The sequence below is a fragment of the Euleptes europaea genome, unplaced genomic scaffold, assembly GCF_029931775.1.
Source record: "Euleptes europaea isolate rEulEur1 unplaced genomic scaffold, rEulEur1.hap1 scaffold_174, whole genome shotgun sequence".
In the NCBI taxonomy this organism is placed as follows: Eukaryota; Metazoa; Chordata; class Lepidosauria; order Squamata; family Sphaerodactylidae; genus Euleptes; species Euleptes europaea.
In genome coordinates this window covers 26,917-47,010 of record NW_026612128.1, presented here as the reverse complement: position 1 = coordinate 47,010, position 20,094 = coordinate 26,917, and the positions used below count along the sequence as shown (strand labels likewise).

The following is a 20,094-nucleotide window of genomic DNA, read 5'->3' as shown; positions in this document are numbered from 1 at the left end:
TGCATGTTTAGAATGGCAAAGTAAGCAGCAACCAGTTAGTTGACAACGGATAATTTTAAATGTCTGAAAGAGTATCTGTGTCCAGTTGTTCAATTGCACTTTCTCATTGTGCATAGATTTCAACAAACTACTTTTAAAACAACAAAGCATGACAGTCACTTTTTTCTTTGTAAAAATGACTCATTTCTTTGATGTAGCTGATCTCTCAGTGCTTGTTTATCTTTTGTGCCTTGTGTAGAATAGTTTGGGTAGCATATTTTGAAGTTTTTTTGCATGATTTCTAAACATTATTTTAACCTCTAAGGTGAAAGCTCATCTCTTGCTTTTTAGGGTGTTTTTTTTAAAAAAATATCTAGTTGGTACTAAACATATCTCTTCGGCTGTGACCTTAAACATGTGTTCCAATTCTACTCATGTTTGCCGAGAAGTCCCATTTATCCATGAGGCTTACTTCCAAATAAATATGAGTAGGATCTGGGTAGGCTGTAATCCTAATGAAGCCTACTTGAAGCAAGTTTTACCAGACTCAATCAAGTTTCTGCCTAATCATGATAACGATCATGCTGGAGTTCAATTAAAAGCCATGTTACTTGCTTCCAAGTGATGCTATTTAGGAGAAGTCTATATTTTAAATCATTGTTTAATATACAGTGATAGGGTAGAAACTCTGCACAGAACTGCTTTTCTGGTTGAAATTCATGTATACATAAAACATAAAGAACTGTATTCAGATTCACAAGCAGTTGCTAAAATGGCACATATAAATGGATCATAGCCATTATTTTTGCAGTAACAATGAACATGGTTGAAACAACCAAGCACTGACTAGAGGTTGTTCTCTTTTACTGAAAACCCATTTTAACTTCCAATTACTAAACTATTTCTAATATATAAGGTGGCTTTTACTTCCGATCTGTCAACTCTCTGCTGAAATAATGCTGGTCTTTTTTGTTTCTTCAAACTCTTCTTCCAAATCTCATTTTCCTGATATTATTTAAATGAACTTTGTGTCACAAAGGATGAGGTACTGATTTTGATTGCATTAATTTACAGTCACACCCTCCGGAGGAAGAAGATACAGATGTCATGTTAGGGCAGAGGCCGAAAAATCCAATACATAATATTCCTTCTACACTGGATAAGCAAACCAATTGGAGCAAAGCACTACCTCTCCCAACTCCAGAGGAGAAAATGAAACAAGATGCCCAAGTGATCTCCTCTTGCATTATCCCCATCAATGTCACTGGTACAGATCTATTGTACTTCTTTTTATGTTGACAAAAAGTGGTTCAAGTCATTTGTTTTTTTTACGGTGAGCATGTCTCTTATCACAGGACTTTATGACCAACAAATGTAGGATTTTGAGGCAGGGATTTAACAGAGCTGTGTGGCCCATAAATGGGTTAAATACCTGTCTTTTGAATATGGCTGATGTCAGTGTTGTTAAATCTGGAATAAGTTGGCAGGGTTGTCTTTGTTTTTATACTATATTGCCCACTAACCTTTTACGTGATATGATGTCCAGTTTTCTTGACACAGGAGCAGAGATTCCCATTTTGACAAGCATGAAAAGGTCTCTTTGAATTTAACAGAAATGAAATTGTTCCCAAATTTAAAGAGGTTAATCATCACTTGTATGATTGTCATGTGGGCCCGATCAAATAAGAATAGCATGCAAATGATTTTATAATTCTTCTCCTAGTCTAACCCTGTGCCACACTGGTTGTATGTATTATGTCTGTAATGACAGGGCCAGGCAACACCAGCAATAGTAGTGATAAAAAGGTTAAAAGACACTCCAGATTTCTTTCCAGACCAAATTCAGAGGCTTAATAGAGATCATTTTGGCACGTCCCTGAAGTCTTGTCACTTCCCCTACTGTATGACTCAATTGCTATCAAATTTATTTATGATTCTTCTGTGTCCGATTCATATCAGCAATATTGGTAGTTTACTAGAAAAGCTAATCACTGTGCCACAGGGGTCATCATGAAACACTAGATGGAACAATGCTGGCATAGTGTTTTCTCAGATCACATAAATTCTCACTGAAGCCAAATCAAAGAAACGTTGGCTGCTACATTAAGTCATAATAATAATATTCTTAACTGATTCATAAATTTTAAGCATATTGCTTACTGGGTTTATTTTACCACAGTCGGTAACTGCCCTCATTTTCTTGATTTTTCAAGCCACACTGGGGCCAGGTTCAGAATTAGATATGTGATTGCATGGCATTGTAATCTGTCTAGAGAAGATATTTTTCTGAAAGAGAGCTGTTTTCCTTTTCTTGTTCTCTTGTTGGTTGCTTATTTTGTTTCATGAGGAAATTTCCAGCCATGGAAAAGTACTGAACAGAGGAACCTCCTAAGCTTTCCTCTTTTCCTACCACAGCAATCCTAAGCAGAGTTGCACCTTTCTAAATCAATTGAAGTTAATGGTTTTAGAAATCTGTAATTCTGTTTAGGATTACACTGTTAATCTACTTTAAAAGATTAAAGTCCAAATAGAGTATTCTCATTTACAAACAGGGTAGCCAAATTACATAGTTAGAGATCATTTTATTCCCTTTTCTCTATTCTTGTTTAAAAGATAACATTCTTTGTTTCAATAAGGAAGAGAGGGCAGTATCTATTTGAACAGTGGATGACAGTCTTCTTAAAAAGAAAAGACGCAAAAGTAAAAAATAAAATTGAAGTGAGCTGCCACAATTCATAATAGAGTTGGACTGAAATCAGTCCATCAGAGCACACCTAACTCTTAGTTGGCTTTCGGTTAAAAAATGGTGGGACACAAACAGCTGCTTAGACTCTTGCAAGGGACTGATGTTAGTTAAGTTGAATGTTTTCCTTTGAAGAACAGCTGATCCTTAGCTGAGATCAGAGATTGAGCTGTTTTATGAAACTCCTTCTGTGTCTCAAAGCAGGGCCTTGTGAGCTGTTGTGAAATAACATATCTAGAAGCTCTTTGGGTTCACAGGTCTTTGGATCCTTGTGCATTTAGGATTAGAATACATTTTTTCTTTAGTTGCTCAAATGAGGTTTCCCCTCAATGAAAGAAGGTTCACATTATTACAGTTTAATAACTTCTAAATCTAGTTTCCCAAAACTCTACAAAGATGGTTATATTCAGTAGCTACAGAGGTCAATAAAACACTTGAATTAACAAAAAATTGCTGCAATGCTTTAACACTATTCTTTTGCAATATATAAAAATGCAATATAAAAAAACGAAATAGCCTGCACAGCTATTGCACAGCTACACATAGTTAAAGAAAGACCACTATCTACTTACAATGGTGTTAGTGGTTGAAGGTGATACAAAATTATTGTCCAGGGTGTCCTGTAGCAGATTTCAAGAAGAACTTTTACAAGAAAGTTACTTTTTGGTGTTTTACATTTGTATGTAATGTACTTTGTATGTGTATGTCTGTGTATAATTATGACCAATATAATTATACAGCATTAAAAATACAGATTTTTGGTTTGGGATGGGGGTGGCTTGATTCTCCCTCCTCCCAGTTTTTATTGTCTTTTTTCATGGATTTCCTAGGGCGTGCCTCAATCTGTAGACAGTCTAAAGATCTGCTTGTAAAAACATCTTGCCCAGTTATAACCCTTTGTTTTAAGGAAATCTATCTGTCAAAAGATTAAATGAAGATTTTTTAAAGGATTATAAAGTTCAGTTTCTAAATACATTTACCCAACTAAATAGCTGATTTTTCAAAATCACTTCTCATTGCTAATGACTGTTCTAATTTCATAGGTAAAAATTTCAAGTTATTTGGATACCAGTGGTCTCTGCTTTTAAAAAGTTTACTTGATACAGCTCTAGTCAAGCTGTTTTACATGGAACTTTTGCATCCCCTTTTGCATTAGATGCATCCATTACATTCAGTTGGGACAATGTGAGCATTGTGATGTGTTTTCACATCTAGACATGCATCTGCGTCATCTGTGTTCATGGATCTGCTGAATCAGTAAAGTACACTATGGTCCTGGTTATTAAAAAGATATAGGTAAAGGTCCCCTGTGCAAGCACCGGGTCATTCCTGACCCATGGGGTGACATCACATCCCAACGCTTACTAGGCAGACTTTGTTTTATGGGGTGGTTTCCCAGTCATCTTCCCTTTACCCCGAGCAAGCTGGGTACTCATTTTACTGACCTCGGAAGGATGGAAGGCTGAGTCAACCTTGAGCCGTCTACCTGAAACCAACTTCCGTTGGAATCGAACTCAGGTTGTGAGCAGAGCTTGGACTGCAGTACTGCAGCTTACCACTCTGCACCATGGGGCTGTTTATTAGTTATTAGTGTCATGCATATGTAGAAAACAGACTTTCCTATTGTCACCAATGATTCAGGAAAGTGATCCATGAACAGATGTAATTCCATCTCCCAATGGTGAGAAAGGGAAATCAATATGTATAAAGAGCTATGGATAACAGCAAATCTTGTTAAAATCAATAGGGCTTACTTCCAAAAATGTTGTGTGTTAGGGAATCATGCCACACAAACATGGCAGTATTTGGAAGACATTATAATAATACCAAGTATTTTTTTATTTTATTTTTTTTTGCTGTTCGCAATGAGAAAAGGTAAAGGGAAAATACTGTATTAAGAAGTTAACATCCTTTTTAAATGAAGTTTACACTTCTCAGGAATTCCTTGTTATGAATGACATTTTGCATTTGAAAACATCCCACCCTTTTCTCCATATGTGCACACTTAAGGGTGTTTGGACACATAAACACAGGAGATGCCTAAAGCCAAAAGGAAAGCATGATCACAATATGGGGTCTTATGAACACTTAAGATGGCTGGTTAACTTATTGTAACAGTTTTAGTATTCCTTTAAAGATTAACACTGGATCTCCTTAGTGTATTACTATCAGTGTAATTATCTTAGCTAACAGTTGTTTACACTGATGGCATCATGAAATATCAATATGAATGCTGAGATAAGACTCAACACCAGCAAAGTCCACCATCAATGGACTGATATTCAGAAAACTTTACTGGATCTTCCATAATATGTTTACGTTAATAGGATAGGTTAACAATCTAGAATGCACTCAGTTATCCTTGAATCTTGGCCTCCCTACAGTTTCTCTGTCATGGAAACAGTATCTTGTGTTTTGTATAAGTTAGAATTGAACAATTTCTGATCATCATCTTGGATGCTTATGTTTGTTGCCTGCATATCCATCATAAATGGATAAAATAAAGGTTCCTTTATTCCTGAGAATGCTTAACTTTATTTTTCCTTTCATTCTCTCCCCCCCCCCCCACTTTGTAATTTTTGGCAATGCAGGCTGCTTGGAGGGATCAGGGGTTAGAAACAAAGCTGTCGTACACCATGTACTTTTCATCAGAGTTGTACAAAATCTGCCTCATATTTATTTGCAGGCATACCCCAAAGTGCTCACATGACCTCCACTGTCTTCCAATCATGACAATTTGTTTACCATTTCTAAAAGCTAATGAGACCTATTTATGGGTTGCAGGAGTTGGTTTTGACAGAGAGGCTAGTATACGCTGCTCTCTTGTTCACTCACAATCAGTACTACAGCGGAGACGGAAATTGAGAAGGAGGAAAACCATCTCTGGCATCCCCAGAAGAGTCCAACAAGAAATAGGTGTAGTATAAATAAAAATCTTGACTAGATAGCATTTTAATGGCCTAAATTGCAGTGGTAGCCTGCCTTCCAAACAGCTTTCCAAGGAACATTTCAGCTTTTAAGATTGTGGAGTTTTGAGTATAATGCATTTGAGGTTGTTTGTTTGTTTTGTTTTTTAATATTGCTAACCAAACTATATTACTCATTACTGCCTTCAGATTTGACATTCTGTAGACCTTACTGAGTAATATAGATATTCATGTCCAGACCTTCTTGTTTAAATGTAATGAGTTACTTGATTTTTGTTGTATTCTTTTCTTTTTTTCCTATTCCTGTAGCCCTGAACATAAAAAGTAACTAGATTCAGTGAAAGTTTTTTCTTGTAGCTAAGGAGGAACGATCAGGTAAAGAATTGACAGATGTTACCCTGCAAAATAATAATGAATTGTAACCATTTAGTTTATGCAGAAGACTGGATAAATGTTTAGAGGAAAAGGTATTTGGGAGTGTATGTCGAATTCAGAAAAGGGAAACAGTGGGTAGAGAACCCTCCCCCTGCTTGTCGTCATGCGCATCTCTCCAGTCCCGCCTGAAAAGGGTTGTCAGGATAATGGTGTACACATTTGCATGTAACACCCCGTTTGGCCCTTGGTAATTACTTTTTGCTTCATGTTAGTTACAGCTAACGTAATACTCATACACTACCCTCATATAAATGTTTAGACCAATGAGAGGGTCATAGCTTGTCAGCCAGTTAAAATGGTGTCTTACAGAGTTTTATGTGTATCCTAGATTCTGACGAATCACCGGTAGCAAGAGAACGGAATGTGATTGTGCATGCAAATCCAGACCTTTCTAATAACGTCAACAGAAGGTCAGGCACTAGGGATTCTGAGTGCCAGACAGAAGAAATACTCATTGCTGCTCCATCCAGAAGAAGAATCCGAGCACAGAGGGGCCAGAGTGTAGTAGCTTCCCTGTCTCATTCAGCTGGCAACATATTGGTGCTGACAGACAACGGTGACACCATGTTTACAACATCAACAAGCAACCGAGTCCGATCAAGGAGTCTTCCTCGTGAAGGTGCTAGAGCCAATGAAGTGGATCACAAAACCGCTGCCAAAATACCAGCATATGATGCGGAGCACTTTTTAGGAAATCAAGAAAGAATATCTACAAACAGCAAAGATGGCATCAATAGTCAGTGCTCAAAAAAACACCATCCTATAGGTTTGACCTGTTCTCAGTATCTTCATAGTCCAGATCGTAACTCAAATGAGAGAGGGAGATCGAGGTTATCAAGGATGGCAGATTCTGGAAGTTGTGACATTTCATCAAACTCTGACACATTTGGAAGCCCTATTCACTCTATTTCCACAGCTGGAGTCCTTCTCAGTAGTCACATGGACCAGAAAGATGATCACCAATCATCCAGTGGTAACTGGAGTGGAAGCAGCTCAACATGTCCTTCCCAAACATCAGAAACTATTCCTCCCGCTGCCTCTCCACCACTCACTGGCTCTTCACACTGTGATTCAGAGTTATCGCTGAACATTGCCCCTAGTGCCAATGAAGATTCAAGTGTTTTCATAGCAGAGCACTACAGTGATCAAATAGATAACATTAGAGGTCACCGGACAAGTTCCTTCACTTCCACTGTGGCTGACTTGCTTGATGACCCTAATAACAGCAACACAAGCGACAGTGAATGGAATTATTTGCATCATCATCATGATGCATCTTGCCGGCAAGATTTCAGTCCTGAGCGCCCTAAGGCTGACAGTTTGGGATGCCCAAGTTTTACAAGCATGGCAACTTATGATAGTTTTATAGAAAAGACCCCATCTGACAAAGCGGACACAAGTTCACATTTTTCCGTTGACACTGAAGGCTACTATACCTCCATGCACTTTGACTGTGGTCTCAAGGGGAGTAAAAGTTATATTTGTAACTATGCAGCTGTGGGCTCTGAGAGTGGCCAGAATGCAAGTGTTGCTTCCAATTTCACTAACTGTGCCTGGCAGGATTACGTAAACCATAGGAGGCAAGGAAAACAAAGCATCTCTCTTAAGAAACCAAAGGCAAAGCCAGCCCCACCAAAACGCAGTTCGTCTTTAAGGAAATCTGATAGCAGCACAGATCTTCCTGAGAAGAAAGAACCAAAGATAAGCAGTGGGCAGCAGCACATGCCTCATACGTCCAGGGAAATGAAGCTGCCCCTTGAGTTTTCAAACACACCTTCAAGAGTGGAAACCACTAATCTGCCAAGCAACCAGGAACACCCCTGGGATAATCAGGATGAGAGTGGATTAAAGGATCCTCAGTTTGACACCATGGACATCCCATCATTTAAAGATGAAGGTGCTGAACAATCTCACTATGCAGATCTCTGGCTTCTCAATGACTTGAAATCTAATGACCCTTACAGGTCTTTATCCAATTCTAGCACTGCTACGGGTACTACAGTCATAGAATGCATAAAGTCGCCAGAAAGTTCTGAATCACAAACGTCACAGTCTGGATCAAGAGCTACTACTCCATCCCTCCCTTCTGTTGAGAATGAGTTTAAGCTGGCTTCCCCAGAAAAGTTGGCTGGTTTAGCTTCTCCCTCGAGTGGTTATTCCAGTCAGTCTGAAACACCAACATCTTCTTTTCCCACTGCTTTCTTTTCTGGACCCTTATCTCCAGGGGGAAGTAAACGGAAGCCAAAAGTACCAGAAAGGAAGTCCTCATTGCAACAGCCTGTTTCTAAAGATGGCAACATATCTCTTAACAAAGATCTAGAACTTCCGGTTATACCTCCAACTCACCTTGACCTAAGTGCTCTTCATAATGTCTTGAATAAACCATATACTCACAGACACCAACTCCATGCTTTTAATAACAATAAACAGAACATGGTAGAAGAAGCACTAAACTCTAATTCTCCACAAGCCCTGGCTATTACACCTTCAGTTCTGAAGTCTGTACATCTTCGATCAGTTAATAAGTCTGAAGAAGTGAAACAAAAAGATAATACAGACCTTCTGCACATTCGAGGAAACACTTTAATGGTGACAGCTATTTCTTCAGGTAAAATGAAATCACATGGAAGCAAGAAACAAATATCACGCCAATATTCCATGGAAGATGCCATAGTTTCCTATATTGATGCCTCTCCGGTGTGGATAAACCCAGAAAAACTGCAATCAGAACACAGTTTGACTTTCAGTGAAAAAAGTATATGTAAAGAGCCCCTATCCTCAGTGAATGTGGATGCTCCAGTAGCTAAATACGTTACAGAGCAAATGCATCCAGTTCATGAGCCTTTACTTGACAGTCCCCTAAGTAAAGCTGGTAGTAGTTCTGCTGAAGGGTTTTTAAAAAGTTCAGCATTCTTTTCAAGCAATTCTGAAAGGCGGATAACCTCTTTTGGCTCCAGCCAGGAGAGCAGTCTTGAACTTGTGCAGCTCCAGCAAGAATTGCATGCACACTGTGAACATAAGTTGGAACCTGATCCTGTGAATGAAAACATATCCCAGTCTGACCCCTCAGGTGGGGGAACGGACATTAGTCATCGGTTAAAGCATCAGCGTGATCTAAGCTACCCCGATGACAAAGTGCCTGAGAATATCAGCTATGACTCAGAGATCTTAACTGTAGATTCACTCAGTGAAAAATGTTCTGAGCAGGAAAATGATATTGCATCAGGTATTCCAACCAAAAGTGCCTCAGATGACAATGAGAGCAGAGCTGCTGAGACACAAGGGACTCCAGATGATGGTGATTTGAAAGGTAAGTCCTTAACCACTCCTGTATGAGATGGAGCTTGATGCCAAATAGGGTGGTCATGCTTTGTTTTATTCCACTGAGCTGCATTAATAGGTGAGTTCAGTGTGTAGAGTTCCATTAGTTTCAGCAGAGCTCTGCTAATATATTTCAACTAAAGCCATGGCTTGCTTTGGAGAAATGTGTGTGCATGTTAGCATTGATCTGCAATACTTGTGACTTCATTTCAGCTGCTGAAAGAACAGTCTTTTCCACCTTTATTACCAGTCATTGTTTTGACAGAACATCCAATATTTAGATTTTGTCTCGTTCCTGTCATTACAGTCAATTCCATTATTAATCAAGTGAAAAGATTAAGCAGCTCTATTGTAAAATACAGCTTAACTATATTTATACAGCTTAACTCTATTGTAAAATACCATTTAACTAAAACTCAGCAGTGCTTTTCTTTTTGTTTTGAAGAATCTTCTCTGAGTGATGATTCCATAATTTCACCCTTAAGTGAAGACTCTCAAGTTGAAACAGAAGATGCTTTTGTTTCTCCAAACAGGCCTCGAACAACAGAGGATTTATTTGCAGTCATTCACCGGTGAGTTAATGTTTTCCTGATAGTAAGCCTTGTAATTGCAATACAAAATCTAGAACAGCAGTTATAAGGATACTCATTTTTTTTTAAGTTGTTATTTCTGGACCAGATTGCTACTATATATATATATAGTGTGGAACGTGACATGTGATATCCCTGGAAAAATACAAATTGGCTTCACAGTGTACCCAGTTTACATTTTTCCAGTTATCATTCATATTCACTTGGATTCTATTGCTGAGAATGGTCCTGGGGTGAAGGGTTAGAAGGAGAATATTAACTGGCAAAAGTATAACAGAGAAAACAGAGATTGGAGAACTGAGTCTTCCCCATTGACACCAGCTTGAGGCTTCATACCAGAAAAATGTGGGACACAGCCACATAGCTGCCCTGCAGCGGCGTAAGTACCCCTAAACTGGTGTGTTTGCCCGCTTGCACCACTGCAAGGATCACACTGCCTCCTTACCCCTTTCAATCCCCCCTTCAGGATTGCACAGATAATGTAACTTTTCCTTGCCAATTTATGAAACATAATCATGTGTTTGAGGTGATTATAATCTGTAGCTCTTTTCAGAGCGGTGGGGGGAACATGCTAGAAAACAGCGTTTCAAAAGCACAAAAATTTGCACTTCCCTCTTTCTTTGCCTCATCACTCCTTTATTAAAAACAGTTTATCATTATCTTGAAAATAGATTTTTTATACTCCATCTTTCCCCAAAGTGGCGTACATTGTTCTCTTCTCCTCCATTTTATCCTCACAAAACCCTATGAGGGAGGTTAGGCTGTGTGACAGACCCACCTAACAAGCTTCCATGGCAGTGGGGATTCAAACCAGGGTGTCTCTTATCCTAGACTAAATCTGCTCCTAGTCTAACCCTGTGCCACACTGGTTGTATGTATTGTGTCTGCAATGACAGGGCCAGGCAACACCAGCAATAGTAGTGATAAAAAGGTTAGAATACACTCAAAATTTCTTTCCAGACCAAATTCAGAGGCTTAATAGAGATCATTTTGGCACTTCCTTGAAGCCTTGTCGATTCTCCTACTGTATGCCTTAATTGCTGACAAATTTATGATTCTTCTGTGTCAGATTCATATCAGCAATATTGGTAGTTTACTAGAAAAGTCTAATCACTGTGCCACAGCGGTCATCATGAAGCACTAGATGGAACAATGCTGGCATAGTGTTTTCTCAGATCACATACATTCTCACTGAAGCCAAATCAAAGAAACTGGCATAATAGAGTCTTCAAAGTGCAAATGCTGATTCTCATCCCCCCACAAACTTAATCTGAACTATATATAAAATTAGATGCTTCCAGTTTTAGCCAGTTCTTTCTGCTCCTCCATATCCATTGAAGGGAAAAAGATGGAGACAAGGCAGTGAGAACCACAGAGTGGAAGACTGGCTGATAGCTACAGAGAGGATTCTGTAGAAGATCCCGTTGAAGTGTCAGCAGTAGAGAATACAACAGAGTAGACCACTATGCAAATTGTGCCGGGTCTTGCAGTGCAGAGAACCCTCCACTTCCTAATAACCTTTTAAGGAAAGTTATACCTCTTTACTGTTCATGTGACTAGTAGGTAGTGCTAAACATGTTTATTCAGAAGTAAATCCCATCCTATGCACACTGACCTAGTAGTTCAGCTCTCCAGGTCAGACTGGATCAGACCAGTGGTCCATCTAGTCCAGAATGCTGTTTCACGCAGTAACCAACCAGTTGCCCAGGAGGGTCAAAGCCCTCCCCTGATGTTGCCCCTTAGGACTGAGATTCAGAGGTTTACTGACTCTGAATGCAGAGTTCCACCTATTCTGCATCAGTCATGGGTTTGGTTGTCAACAGGCCTGGAGGAAAATGCCCTTCCCCCTTAATAATGTTTTAATGTTTGGAAATGGGTAGCTGAAGCTTTTCAATGCACAGAAGTAAATAATGTCACCTGGTAAACGACAACCCATTAGGCTTCTATTAAAGGGACACGACAGTTTTGTTCCAGCCATTTGTCAACCCTAATCACAGATTTTGCATTAAATTTATGCACACACAAAATATGAATCAATAATATACACTGCTATTTTGATAGTGTTTCCTCTTTATTACCAGCAATTGTTCAAGATTGACATCTGGGATGAAATTGATTACAAAATTATCTGAGACATGAGATGTAATCTCAGGTGGACAATGTTCTTAAAAATCACTTAATGTGGTACAGTTATCCTGTAACTGTTTCTATATAAAATATCTGATTTTTCTATTAACCCTGTTAAATAATTAACAGGTGATTTCTGCTCTGTATTTTGTGGTTGCTCTATCCCTGATCCCCTGTACCTGGTCCCCATTCAGCTAGTTACCCACATCAGTATTCCTATGTTAATCTGTAAACTGTTGGAGGGCATAAGCACAGTACAATAGCTTGCCAGGGTTCTTTCTGCTGCTCGCAATAGCAGCAACCTTAAAGGTCCCCTGTGCAAGCACCGTATCATTCCTGACCCATGGGGTGACGTCACATCCCGATGTTTACTAGGCAGACTTTGTTTGTGGGTTGGTTTGCCAGTGCCTTCCCCAGTCATCTTCCCTTTACCCCCAGCAAGTTGGGTACTCATTTTACCTACCTCGGAAGGAGGGAAGACTGAGTCAACCTTGAGCTGGCTACCTGAAACCGACGGAAAGGCCACATGACAGATTGAGATGGAAAGGGGGACTTGAACAAAATGGTCTCAGCAGGAAATATTAGCCCTGGAAGGGTGAAGAGTAGGGTACTGAAGCCTGATCCATAGGAATCTAACTCAGCTCCTCTATGGTTTCTGGCTTGAACCAAACACTGGTCTTATTTTCAAACCATTCTCTGTAACCTATGAGTACACTTTTAAAAGGGAATGCTGGAGTGTTAAAATCAAAGTTAAAGTTACTATATTCTACCCTAACTCCTGCACTATAGATATGTACAAGTGGGGACCCATAAGGACTTGCAGGAGGCATCTCATTTCCCCCTCCCCTACTGTTTCCTCTTTCCTTTTCCTGAAAGTCCCTATAACCTGTCCCCTTTTCTTGCTTCCTTCTTTCCACCAAACAGCAAACCTTCCTTTATCTGTTCTTCTGCCTTCAACTTTCCCTCCCTGGCAGCTTGTACTTAGGAAAACTTTGGCACAGTTGTGTGGTGCTGGCCACCGGACCAAGCCCACTTGCATGGTAGGGAACCCTCAAGGACCTCTGAAGGGGAGGCACCTTATTTTCCTCTGTATCCTCTTCCCTGCACTATTTCCACTTTCCCTCCTCCTGGCAACTCCCATATCCTCTCCCCTTGCCTCATTCTCTCCTTCTCAGTCATTCACCAACCTACCTTTTATCTGCCTCCCATCTTCAGCTATATTTATCATTTATTTCATTTGTATCCCAACTTTCTCCATGGTGGGAACCAAAGCAGCTTACAATATTCTCCTGTCCTCCTTTTTATTTTCACAACAACCCTGGGATGTAGGTTATGCTGAAACTGTGCAATTGTTTGAAAATCACCCAGTGAACTTCCAGGGGAGATGGGGATGGGGATTCAAACCTGGGTCTTCCAGACTCTAATCTGATGATCTAACTGGTACACCATACTGGCTTTCATAGGATGGCTGCTGTTGAACAATAGCAAGCAGCCTGGCCTCGTTGAGTCATGCAAGTCAGTTAGTATCAAGTCAGCCAGTGGTTGCTGCCAGGCATAGGGTTGCCAGCCTCCAGATGGGACCTGGAGATCTCCCAGAATTGCAGCTAAACTCCAGACAAGAGATCTGTTCCCCTGGAGAAAATGGCTGCTCTGGAGGTGGACCATGTGGCATTATATCCAGCTGAGGCCTCTCACCTCCCCAAAACCTGCCCTCCTCAGGCACCACCAGAAGTTGGGGTTAAACAGTAAAGTAGCCAAGTTTGCAGATGACACCAAATTATTTAGGGTGGTTAAAACAAAATCGGACTGTGAAGAGCTCCAGAAGGATCTCTGCATACTGGAAGAATGGGCATTAAAATGGCAAATGAGATGCAATGTGAGTAAGTGTAAAGTGATGCATATTGGGACAAAAAATCCCAACTTCACATATACACTGATGGGATCTGTGCTGGCAGTGACAGACCAAGAAAGGGATCTTGGGGTGGTAGTGGATAGCTCATTGAAGATGTCAACCCAGTGTGCGGCTGCTGTAAAAAAGGCAAATTCCATGCTGGCTATAATTAGATGAGGAATAGAGAATAAAACTGCTGATATCATACTGCCCTTGTACAAATCTATGGTGAGACCACACTTGGAATACTGTGTACAGTTCTGGTCACCACACCTAAAAAAGGATATTACAGAGCTTGAGAAGGTGCAGAAAAGAGCAACCGAAATGATTAGGGGACTAGAGCAACTGTCCTATGGGGAGCGGTTAGGACGCTTAGGGCTGTTTAGCTTGGAAAGAAGGCGGCTGAGGGGAGACATGATAGAGGTCTATAAAATTATGCATGGTTTGGAGAGAGTGGACAGGGAGAAGTTTTTCTCCCTCTCCCATAATACTAGAACACGGGGTCATCTGCTAAAGCTGGAGGGTGAGAGATTCAAAACAGATAAAAGGAAGTATTTTTTCACACAACGCATAGTTAAATTGTGGAACTCCCTGCCCCAGGATGTGGTGATGGCTGCCAGCTTGGAGGGCTTTAAGAGGGGAGTGGACATATTCATGGAGGAGAGGGGTATTCATGGTTGTTAGTTAGAATGGATATTAGTCATGCTGCATAGCTATTCTCTCTAGTATCAGAGGAGCATGCCTATTATTTTGGGTGCGGTGGAACACAGGCAGGATGGTGCTGCTGCACTCGTCTTGTTAGTGGCTTCCTAGAGGCACCTGGTGGCCACTGTGTGAACAGACTGCTGGACTTGATGGGCCTTGGTCTGATCCAGCAGGGCCTTTCTTATGTTCTTAAAATCTCCAGGAATTTCCTAACCTGGAGCTGGCAACCCTAGCCCCAATGAGTGCTCCATTAAAGGCTAAAACAGATCTGGAAAGGATCCTCCCCCTGCCTTTTAAAGACAGAACCAAGCCTGTAAACTGTGGTTGCCTAGCAATTGCCATTGAGGGAATCCATTGCTTAAAGCTATAAGCACTCCTTTTTTCATTTTGGGTTGTTTTTTACTCTTCAATATATTTATTTTAGTTTTCACATTTTTCTGCAAACCTGGGGCCTTTTTCAGGTTTGTAGAAAGATCCGCCTTGCCTGTTCATAGCTCCAGTCACCGGACTGAAATATTTAAGGATTTGGCTGACTTCGTTATTAGAATATAAGATGATGGTTTCAAGTTAATACAGGAGTTCATTTACTGTTGATATAACTACTGCTAATCTGTCATGGGATTGATTATTCAACGGGAAAATTAAGGCTAGATTTTATTATATCTAAACTTTACTCTTTTGTGTTGTGACTATTCTAGTCGTTGTTTCATGACAGGTCAAAAAGGAAAGTACTTGGAAGAAAGGATTCTGGAGAGCTGTCCACAAGAAACAGATTAAGAGCTTCATCTAGTACTAGCAGTTTGTCTCCTGCCAGCGTTTTGTCTCCTGCCAGCGTTACATCCACTGCATGTAATACTCTTCCTACTGCCGCTGTGGCAAGTGTAGCCTGCAGCCAGAGGTCTCCTGGACTCATTTACAGGAATGCCAAGAAGTCCAATACTTCTAATGAGGAATTCAAGCTGCTGCTCCTGAAAAAGGGAAGTAGATCGGATTCTAGCTACAGGATGTCAGCCACTGAGATACTGAAGAGTCCTATTTCCCCCAAGTCTCCTGGAGAAACAATTGCAGACACTCTTTTAACTGCTGATGAGTCTTCCCAAGTCTCATCAGGTGCTGAGGCGTTAGCTCCTCTCTCTCCCTGCCCTCCAAGAATAAATGCAGAAGGGTTTTCTTCCAAAAGTTTTCCTACATCAGCATCTTCACGTGTAGGACGGTCACGGGCACCCCCGGCAGCCAGCAGCAGCCGGTACAGTGTCCGCTGCAGACTGTACAACACCCCAATGCAAGCTATTTCAGAAGGAGAGACTGAAAATTCAGACGGAAGCCCTCACGATGACCGATCCTCACAGAGTTCAACATAGGCTTTATAATAAGTGCCAGAGAATGCTTCTGACTGTTAATGGGCGAACTCTGCAATTGCTTGGTTCATGTGCATATGAGAGCAGGCCAATTCTGTAGCAGTCAAATACCATGCAGGGCAATATTGATGCTTGAAAATGCTTACTAATGATGCTGGAAGAAGAGACTGTAGCTATTTATTACATCACATTTTCTAGAAGTAGAATCATATACTCAATGGTTAACTTTCCCTTTCACTGTTATCACATTTCCTGTCATCGGTGTAGATTTACATTATCCCCACCCCCGCTCCAAAGCTGCCCACTTAGGAACAAGAACATTACACTCGCTGTTGTGCTTCCTGAGGGGAAAACATGAACTTGCTTGAGGTATTGGTATTTTTTTACATTAAAGTGAACTGAAACAAAATTTAGAAGACATGAACAATACAGATGTATATATCCATATTTTTGATAAATATTTGTAAATAGAATTATCGGAGAAAAAAGTTGGTAGCAAATGACCACCTTGTTAAGACACATAAATGATAAATGGTAATGACTGTATTCTGTGAATACAATTTTCATATCAAACATAATTTTCATAGCTATAACACCCTAACAAAGTTTGACAATTCAAGCCTCAAATGTGAATTTTAACACTTGAACGAGAAGAAATACAATACTAATAATACTCAAGGTTTAACAATCTCCGGTTAATTTTATAATATTGAATTTACTGTCAAAAATGCTTTTCTGAACCAGGCAACTTCAAATTCATTTTGTGTTGGAAGGTTCACGGGAACTACACACACAAGCAATGAGTGGATCCAGACAACTTTTTTGTTCAATCTCATCAATTTATCTCCTTATTACAGGTCCCATCATACATGGGTTTGTCCATTAAGGTCTCATAACCTCAGATATAGACCTTTTAGTGGTCAAAAGGAACCACAACCATCTTTTTTCACCAGTCAAAAAGCTTGTTGGATCCAACCCCCTTTATAACCCAGGTTGTGGATTTTCCCATGCTCTACGAATGGTAGTTATGTGAAAGTTGATAGGGATGCATATTCACTGCCCTTGGCTCTTTTCTGGATTTTCCTACATTTCCTTTGCTTCCATTTTAGACATTTCGTCTCCGCATCATTATCCTGCCTAGTGATGAGGGTGCTGACATAGAAAGAAAACCCATGAGTACAAAATGCTAAAAGAATCCAGAAGTTATGTTGAGAACTGTGACTTTTCCTGAACAAATCTGAGAGTCAGATCCTATATTCAGTATTGGGTTGTGTTATCTGATTTTGCTATATAAAAAAAGTTTTGGATAAACAACATTTATTATTACTATTGAACATCTATTAGGTACTCCACAGAACATGTTGAAATACAGATCCACCATCCAAAGGTTAAAAGTCTCAACATAAGCAACAGTGTATAAAATAATTAAAAACTAAAAGGAAAAGTGAATGAAAAAATTAAGGCCACAGCAGTTTAATCACACTAAAAACCAAATAACAAAATATCAGAAGAGCAACAAGAGGCAAAGCTAAAGAAAACTGCAAGTATTAACTTGCAAGAGAACGAGCAGAAGAGAAAAAACTGAGATGAATATTTCAATATGCAAGAGGTAGACAATGAATTCACTTAATTATAAACTTAAATGTGAAATGGAAAAGGTAAGCCAGTGCAATTCAGTTGAGGGAGGAACATGGTCAAGTTTGCATGCGTACAAGTAAGATGGGCAGCAGCCTGCAAAGCAGAAGCCAGACGAAATTGATGTGGTTCCTTTCAAGTGACTACAATCTCTGGGATGATGCAAAGTAAGACAAACTAACAGATCACTGTGGGTAGCCGTGTTTGTCTGTCTGTAGCAGTAGAAAATAGTAAGCGTCCAGTAGCACCTTAAAGACTAACAAAATTTATGGCAGGGTATGAGTTTTTGTGAGTTACAGCTCACTTCGAACAGATCATTAGGAATCAGATGAAGCAAAGTAAATGAAAAAAAGAATTGCTAGAATCAACAGGAAAGAACCAATCTGAGCATTATTTAGTGACTGAAAATAACTTACCTGGCCATAAGATGGTAACGTCCACTGGAAATAGACCACAACAATTTCTTTTTCCATAAACTGTTCGGTACATGGATGGTTTCCGCTGTTATGTAGTTCCACCTGAACCAGCCGACCTTCAGGCCCCAAATAATAGATGAGATGCAGAATCAATAGCACAGAATGTTTATTAGTGGTGGTGGTATTACACAGAGCAGCTCCAAACACCTTCTTTGACCATGACAACGTCAAGAGATCATTTTTAGTTAGCCAATAGACAAAATTTTTGTAATTCTATCAAAAATCAACCAATTAAAACATGCCATGTAGACACTGTTAACATTGTATCCATGGAATTGCTGCTGTGCCTGGACAAAGATTATTTTACATATGTTAAAAGGATTTCTCCTGAACTTTAAAAAAAACCCACAAAAATAAGCGCATAGCCTGTTTTAACGGCAATGGTCATGCAATTCTGTCTCACACCCTACCCAAAAAAATCACATCTTTTAATCCTAGTTTAACAGAATAATTGCCGTGTTCTAATTCCTTAGTCAAAGTCACTAATGTAGACCATTATGAGAAGACAGAGTCACTGGTAAAGACAATGCTAGGAAACGTTGAGGGCAGCAGGAAAAGAGGAAGAAGACCCAACATGAGATGGATTGACTTTATAAAGGAAGCCACAGCCTTCAGTTTGCAAGACCTGAGCAAGGCTGCTCATGATAGGATGTTTTGGAGGATATTGATTCATAGGGTCGCCATGAGTCAGAAGTGACTTGACGGCACTTAACGCACATGCACAATGTGAACCAGTGTGGTGCAGCACAGGAAGACCTGAGTTCAAGTCTCCTTAGCCATGAAGCTCAGTGGGTGACACGGGGCATATCACTATTTTGCAATGTTACCTAACTAGTTGGTTGTAAAGATGAAATTGGATAAGGTTACATATGCTGCCTTGAACTACATGAAGGAACTGTAATATGAGATGATTAAACAGATGGTGCAACTAAACATATGCATGCAGTGAAATAACAAAACTAATCTCACTGTCATATTTAACAACCCAGTAATAATTTTAAAGGCACAGTTTTGTCAGTATGTTGCAGCAAAAATACAGACGTCACCTCAGTAGCAAAAACATGCTAAAATAACTAATCCATGATAGCCATCTTTATGAGCACTTGGAGATTCTCAGCCCCTTCATTCAACTATAATTCCCAGGCTTCCGTGGGGGGAGCCTTTCTCAGTTGACCACATTTAAGTCTGTAGTAGCACCGTAACTTATTAATAGTTGTTCAGGATCAAAAGTACATTTATAATAGAAAAAAATGTATTGCAAAGCCCCAAGCTGTCGTGCTTTAGTGTGATATTTGGCACCTAATTTGGTTGATGATTGTAATTATGACAAATATGAGGAAACTGTATTATTTTCATATCATTATTAGGTTGATGGGAGACCTAGTCATAGCCTGGTAATTACAGTCTTGAAACTGAATTAGTTTCATGTTCATAAAATAGCTATTAAGCATGAACAAATGCTGTTGATTTATCAATAAAATTGTGTAATAACCTTTCAGTGAAGCTTTGTGCTGACAACATTCATGCTACCTAAATATTTAGGGAAATGACACTGTGAAAACAAATAGCTGAAAAAATAAGTGTGTGTATATGCATTCTTTCTATAGCTTATTCAGCTTGATGAGGAGAAACTCTCCGGTACATTACACAGGCCACATACAAGCTCAGTTTCATTCTATCCTGGGCTTGACAGGGTGGGATATATAGGGGTGGGGTAGAAAAGGAATGAGAAAATAACAAATAAATGAAGGCAGGGAAACAAAAGCTGGATTACTTGAAGCTACTTGAATTGAGAAATCTAAAAGCAAAAACATGTTGATAGAACAAACCGCAATTAGGGGGTTTAAAAATCATTGTCATATGTACAAAATAAAGTTATTTTTTGAAAGCAGAATGTTTTCCCCAGA

At 39.7% G+C, this 20,094-nt stretch overlaps 1 protein-coding gene across 1 annotated transcript; it reads left to right on the top strand.

The window, feature by feature from the left end:
- Positions 1-1,053: 1,053 nt before the first annotated feature.
- Positions 1,054-16,668, top strand: LOC130493087 (actin remodeling regulator NHS-like; the record flags this gene model as incomplete). The annotated part of the gene is made up of 5 exons (XM_056866852.1): positions 1,054-1,246; positions 5,507-5,638; positions 6,413-9,394; positions 9,851-9,977; positions 15,434-16,668. Coding segments are annotated over 5 exons (4,080 nt in total), but the record flags the coding sequence as incomplete, so codon positions are not given.
- Positions 16,669-20,094: the final 3,426 nt, after the last annotated feature.